Consider the following 7,373-nt stretch of genomic DNA (forward strand, 5'->3'; position numbering starts at 1 on the left):
TTATATAATCGTTGTATTAATTCTCCTGTTTAAAAATATGAATTCAAAACAAGCGTTTAACATATACAAAATCTTTGTATTTATTTATAAATTTGTTATTGCAAATCGTTATATTAAATCTACTTTATCCGTTGTTCTTTCAAATTTCTTTCTAATTACAGTCTCATATTTTTATTTCATATATTTATTTGAAAAAATCATTTTATAACAACTTTTTTTGGTTTCTTTACGTGAAGAATTCAATTCATTTTCAACGAAACTCGACTGTAGTAAACCTGACGTCCATTCTGTTTTGGTTCTAGTGGTACATTTTTACTGTTACTAAAAATGTTTTTATATATTTAAAAAGAAATTTTCGCTACTTTTTAAATTAAATCGTAGTTAAAATCTATAATATTTCTAAAAGAGAGCTACATAACAAAAGCTAAAAAACGTTTTCTTTCAAGTTTTAAAGCGTATACTAACAAATAAAAAGTGTTATGTCCAATAAAATCTAGCATACATCCTTTATTTTACAACAACTGCAGTCCAAAAAAAGGGAAAAAATCATTTTATTACTGCTTTTTTTAACTACTTTACGTAAGGAATTCAACTCTTTTTCAACGAAACTCGATTGTAGTACACCTGACGTCCATTCTGTTTTGTTTCTAGTGGCACATTTTTACTGTTACTAAAAATGTTTAACTATATTTAAAAAGAAATTTTCGCTACATTGTGAATTAAGTCGGAGGTTAGAACTATAAAGTTTCTATAGAAGGGCAATTTATCAGGAGCTATGAAACGTTTTCTTTTAAGTTTTAAAGCGTAAACTAACAAATAGAAAGTGTGAAGTCGAATAAAATCTAGCAAATAACATTTATGTTATAACAACTGCAGTCCTAAAAATGAAGAAAAATCATTTTATTACAACTTTTTTTTGGTTGCTTTACGTGTAGAACTCAATTATTTTTGGACGAAATTCAATTGTAGTTATCCTAACATCCATTCTGTTTAGTTTCTAATAGTAAATTTTTACCTTCGCTAAAAATTTCTTTTATACGTAAAAAAGAAATTTTAGCAACTTTCTGTATTTAATCGTAGGTAAAAACTTCAAAATTTCTAAGAAAGTGCTATTTACCAGAAGCTATGAAACGTTTTTTTTCCATCTTTAAAGCGTATACTTACCAATAAAAAGTGTTAAGTTTAAAAAGTTTTAGCTAACATCATTTATATTTCGAACACATTAGTCAAAAAAAGAGACAAAAATCATATTATTAGGAATTTTTATGATTACTTTACGTGTAGAATTCAATTCTTTTTCGACGAAACTCGATTGTAGTCAACCTGACATCTATTCTATTCAGTTTCTAGTAGCACATTTTTACCGTCGATAAAATTTTTTAATATAGTTAAGAGAAATTTTCGCTTTTTTATGAATTTAATCGTTGTTATATACTATAAAATTTCTAAAAGAAGTGCTTCTTAAATGCAGCTATGAAACGTTTTCTTTCAAGCTTTAAAGCGTATACTTACAAATAAGAAGTGGAAAGTAAGATAAAATCTAGCTAATCTTATTTATATTTTAACAACTGCCGTCCAAAAAAAGAGATAAAATCATTTTATTACTACTTTTTTTGGTTACATCACGTGTAGAATTCAATTCTCTTTCGACGAAACTCGACTGAAGTCAACTTCACATCCATTCTGACTTGTTTCTAATAGCACATTTTACCGTCGCTAAAAATTTTTCAATATATTTAAAAAAAATTTTTGCTGCTTTCTAGATTATATAATAATTTAAAACTATCAGATATCGAAAGAATTACTATATAAGAAAAGCTATAAAAAGTTTTCTTTCAAGCTTTAAAGCGTATACTTACAAATAAAAAGTGTTATGTCCAACAAAATCTAGCAAATTTCAATTATATTTCAACAACTGCAGTCTATAAAAAAAGAGAAAATCATTTTATTACAACTTTTTTTTAGTTACCTTACGTAGAGAATCTAATTCATTTTCAACGAATCTCGATTGAACTCAACCTGACATTGATTCTGATTTTTTTCTAGTACCATATTTTTACCGTCGCTAAAAATTTTCCAATATATTTTAAAAGAAATTTTTTCTACTTTTTTGATTAAATTGTAGTTACAAACCATAAAAGTTTCTAAAAAAGTGTTATACAACAAAAGGAATAAAACGTATTCTTTCAAGTTTTAAAGCGAATGCTAACAAATAAAAAGTGTTATGACTAGTATAACCTAGCATATATCATTAATATTTCGACTACTGCTGTCAAAAATAAGAGAAAAAATCATTTTATTACAACTTTTCTGGTTACTTTACGTGAAGAATTCAATTCTTTTTTAACGAAACTTGATTGTAGTAAACCTGACATCCATTCAGTTTTGTTTATAGTAGCACATTTTTACCGTCGCTAAAAATTTTTCAATATATTTAAAAAAAACTTTTGCTGCTTTCTTGATAAAATCGTAGTTAAAAACTATAAAGTTTTTATATAAGTGCTATTTAACAGGTGTTGCGTATCCTACGCAACGTGTGAGTAGGACGAAGCTTTTGGGTGTGTACGGCCCTGCAAAGGCGTGAGACATGTGCGACAAAGCAGTATCGTTGTTTTGTGGGGTAACTACGGTAACGCTATAATGCTTGCAAGGGGTCTTTCTTCTAGCTCGCGTTCTCCCACTACATTTATTACGCTAATCACATGTATCGACAGCCGCGTTATGCTCGGGCTTTTCGGTGATTGGTGCAGCATTGCATCGCTTTTTTGTATAAAGCCCAGCGCGTTCTTGCGCCTATCGTCACTCTTGATTCATCACGCGTGATTCATCGCTCGAGATTCATCTAGCTTAGAAAGCTGAGACTTGCGAGAACTACTTTGAGGAGAATTATTTGTATTGCGCAATACTACATCATTTAAGTTCGGCCAGTGACAAGGGACAAAGGCGGTCCTGCACGTAGCCAGAATTATCCTGATTTGTACGGATTCTTCGTCAACGTTTCAACCAGGGTTTTTATGCCGGAAGGCTTTTTCCTGACGAGCTAAATAAAGCGTACTTTTTAGTACTGACTGGGCTTAAATACATTTGGTATTGTGTTTTATTTTCCTATCCTCCTTCCTATTAATAAACAATCTCCATATCACCCGTGAAGACATTTTTCGATTCACTACAATCCACTGGAGTACGGATTAAGGCATCGTTCGCATCAACATTTTGGTCCCTCGAGCCGGATAGGGAGCTTCCACCTCACTCTTCGTCCGGCGTCTATTGTGCATACAGTCTTCTTCAACGGAATAGAAAGAGGCAACGGAAGACTTCCGATCGAGCAACAAAGGAGGTATTGCGTCATCGCTACAAGCTGAGAAGCTTCTATTTTTCCGGTGCGTGAGTACGCTGCACGGGACACTTTATTCAAAGAATTCACGTGAGTTTTGTAATTTTTGTTGCTTGATCATTCTTTGAAATCGTATTTTTCCTTCTTTTTTCTCTTCTTAATTTCGCCTTTTTTCGTGAAAATGCGTCGTTCGAGTAGTGCACGTGGTGATGTCGAGCGCGTTGTACGGAGCTTCGAGTTTATGAAGAAAGGATTCGCACAGTTTCAAAGAGCATTAAGCGAAATAGATCGTACTAGCCCGAGCGATATAATGAAATTAAAGATTGGAAGTTCCAAAATCGATAAGGATTTGGCAATATTAGAGGAGATGGTAAAAAAAACTTCCGGGGAAGAGATGGAAACGCTGGTAGACGAAGTTCATAATCATATCGAGGCAGTAATCGATGCAATAGCGGAAGCGGAATTAATTATTAATAGAATTTATTCGGTAGCCACCAAAGATACAGATTCGCCTACCGTGAGTCAGCTGTCTCCGGTTAGAACTACGGTTAGCAGTCTGTCCGTATAGTCCAGTCAATACCAGGAAAACTGCCGACTTTTTGGGCACCCGGCCAAAACCTTGATATAATGGTAATTCGACGACGCTGAATCGAATGGTGCTAATTTTTTTGCAATTGGATCAGGAGGTCTTGGAAAAAAGGGGTAAAAAAGGGTAAAAAACGGCCGTATCTTAGTATTTAGGTATTAAATCGAAAAAAGTTTCAAAAAAAGTTGTAGAGAATTGAAAAATACATAAAAAATGCTCTAAAGTGTATCTTCGTATTTGCAAAAATAAGCGAGAAAATGGCGTAATAAATGTAGTGGGAGAACGCGAGCTAGAAGAAAAAAGGAGCCCTTACAAACATCTTGGCGCTACCGTGGTTACAACCAAAAACAAAGATACTGCTTTGTCGCGCGTGTCTCACGCCTTGGCAGTTCCGTACACACCCCGGCGCTTCGCTCTACTCATTCGTTGCGTAGGATACGCAACAAAATGAAAGTACTTAACATAATTAATCTCTTTCTTTATGAATAAAAGTACTTAACTTATAAAATCTCTTTTCATTAAAATGAAAATACTCAACTCATCAAATTTCTTTCTATTAAAATAAAATTACTTTACTCATCAAATATCTCACTATTTAAATGAAAGTACTTAACGTAATAAATCTCTTACTATTTAAATGAAAGTAATTACCTCAACTAATCTATTTTTATTTGTAGGAAAAGACTCTACTTATCAAATCTCTTTTTACTTAAATAAAGGTACTCAACTCATCAAATCTCTCTCTATTTGAATAAAAGAACCTTACTCATAAATTCTCTTTTAATTGAAATGAAAGTACTGAACACATCAAATATCTTTCTCTTTGAATAAAAGTACTTTACACATCAAATCTTTTTTTATATGAATGAAAGTATATCACTCTCTAAATCTCTTTCTATTTGAATGTGGGTACACAACTCATAGAATCTCTTTCTATTCGAATAAAAGTGTAAGACTCATTAAATCTCTATATTTTAGAATGGAAGTACTGAAATTATCAAATTTCTTTTAATTTGAATAAAAGTACTAGACTTAAGAAATCTTTGTCCATTTAAATGAAAGTGAATAACTGTACAAATTTCTTTCTACTTAAATGTAAGTTCTTAACTTATCAAATCTCTTTCTATTCGAATAATTGTAGTCAACCTGTAAAATCTTTTTCCATTCTAATAAAAGTACTAAACTCATCGAATCTTTTTTTATTAGAATAAAAGTACTCAACTTATCAAATCACATTCTATTTGAATAAAAGTACTTAACTTATCAAATCTCTTTTAATATGAATTAAGCTACTTAATTCATCATATCGCTATCTGGTTAAATAAAAGTTTTTAACTTAATAAAACTCGTTGTATTTGAATTAATGTACTAAATTAATAAAATCTATTTCTATTTAAATAAAAGTACTTAACTCATCAAATCTCTTTCTATTTGTATGAAAGAACTTAACTCATTAAATATTTTTCGTTTTAAATAAAAGTACTGTACTTATTATATTTTTTCTCACTTGAATAAAAGTACTTAACTCATCTGTTCGACGATATTTACGGTGTTTTAATGATTTATATTGCCCGCGGAATAGGATAGGCAGCGTAGGCGCTAATAAGGTTGTGAGGGCGTGCAAGCGCGCCTTATCATGCAAGAGGCATAGGAGAGCGCCCAAAGGTGTGTGAAGGGGATACAATGCGTGGGGCCTTTAGCACGCACTATATTCTCATTCTGGCATTCATTCTGGTTTGAGCATAAAGCAGTGTGGTTCCAATTTAAGCATTTTCGCAATCTTGTTCTTGTTCTAAGCAACGTAGCTAGTGCGTGAGCTAGTGAGTAAGGAGTGTGTAAAGTTGGCTGGTGTCGTGCTATCAGAGAGGGATTGTCTGGTGTCTCGCTACCAACAACAACGTAGTCGGACAGTTGTAGTGGAAGGCCTGCAATCTGTCGCCGTACTACCAACGTGAGAGATTGTAGCTGGTGCCTTGCTACCAGAGAGACGTTGTCTGGTGTCGTCCCCCAACAACAACGTAGTCGGACAGTTGTGGTAAAAGACCTGCCACCTGTTGCCGGACTACCAACGTGGGATGAGGTTGTGGCCAGACAGGCCATCGTTAGGTGCTTGTATCGCTTTGTGTGACAAGAGATAGCGTGCGTTCGGTTATCGCCTTGCGGCGAAAGCGTCAGGTAAGAGAGCTCTCTAGCGTGCGACCAAAAGGTACCTCGCGCCATTATTTCAATAACTTATTTTCTTTCAGCCTTTTTTTTGTCATTGTACATAATACAATTTTCATTAAATAAATTGTTCTCGTGCCCTGGCTTTTCTCTCAACTCCGTGAGAGTTTTTATTCCGAGGCAAGCAGCTTTGTGTCGCGTAAAACTGTCGTATTCATTTATCTATCCTGTCCTATCTCCATCATTCCGGCGTTAAATCTTTTTTGTTGAACTCATTGGATGATATTCGCCCATTTTCTGGTCACACATATAAATGCTAAAAACATCATCAAATTTTTTTCTATTCTAATAAAAGTACTTAATTTATAAAATCTTTTTCCATTTAAATAAAAGTACAAAACTTATAAAATTTCTTTCCATTTGAATAAAATTACTCAACTCATCAAATCTCTCACTATTTAAATTAAAGTACTTAACGTAATTATTCTCTTTTTATTTAAATAAAAGTACTTAACTTAACAAATCTTTTTTTATTTAATTGAAAGTAATCAACTCATCAAATCGCTTCCTTATTAAAAAAAGTACTCAAATTATAAAATCTCTTTCTAATCGAATAGAAGTTCTCAACTTATTAAATTTCTTTGTATTTGAATGAAAGTACTGAACAAATAAAATCTCTTTCCGTTTGACTTTAAATACCTAATCAAATAAAACTTTTTCTATTAGATTAAGAGTACTTAATTCATTGAATATCTTTCCATTTTAATAAATGTACTCTAATCATCAAATCCCTTTCTATTTGAATGCAAGTACTCACTCATCAAATATCTGTCAATTAAAACGAAAGTACTCAACTCATTAAATCTCTTTCTATTTAAAAGTAAGTACTTCACTTATCAAATCTCTTTCTATTTGTATGAAAGTACTCGACTCTTTAAATCTTCTACTAATTAAATGAAAGTACTCTACTCATAAAATTTCTTTTTATTTAAATAAAAGTATTAAAATCATTAAATCTCTTTGTATTTAAATTAAAGTACCTAACTCACTAAATCTCTTTTTACTGGGATACAAGTACTCTACAAATCAAATCTCTTTATACTGGAATAAAAGTAACCAACTCATCAAATCTCTTTCTAATTCAATGAAAATACTCAACTTTTAAAATCTCTTTCTGTTTGTATAAAAGAACTAATATTATCAAATTTCTTTCTACTTGGATATAAGTACTCAACTTATCAAATCTCTTTCTACTTGAATAAAAGTAATCAATTCATTAAATCTCTTTTT

At 31.8% G+C, this 7,373-nt stretch overlaps 1 protein-coding gene across 1 annotated transcript in view; it reads left to right on the forward strand.

Annotated features, from left to right (window-relative positions):
- The window catches only part of LOC106792523, an 18,133-nt gene extending 15,549 nt beyond the window's left edge, over nucleotides 1-2,584 (forward strand). Inside the window, exon 2 of the mRNA XM_014758979.1 lies at nucleotides 2,514-2,584. Coding sequence (XP_014614465.1) covers nucleotides 2,514-2,584 — 71 coding nt within the window. The remainder of the gene's footprint in view (nucleotides 1-2,513) is intronic.
- The last annotated feature ends 4,789 nt before the right edge of the window (nucleotides 2,585-7,373 follow it).

The sequence above is a fragment of the Polistes canadensis genome, unplaced genomic scaffold, assembly GCF_001313835.1.
Source record: "Polistes canadensis isolate GaletaPanama2010 unplaced genomic scaffold, ASM131383v1 scaffold_458, whole genome shotgun sequence".
NCBI classification, from domain to species: domain Eukaryota; kingdom Metazoa; phylum Arthropoda; class Insecta; order Hymenoptera; family Vespidae; genus Polistes; species Polistes canadensis.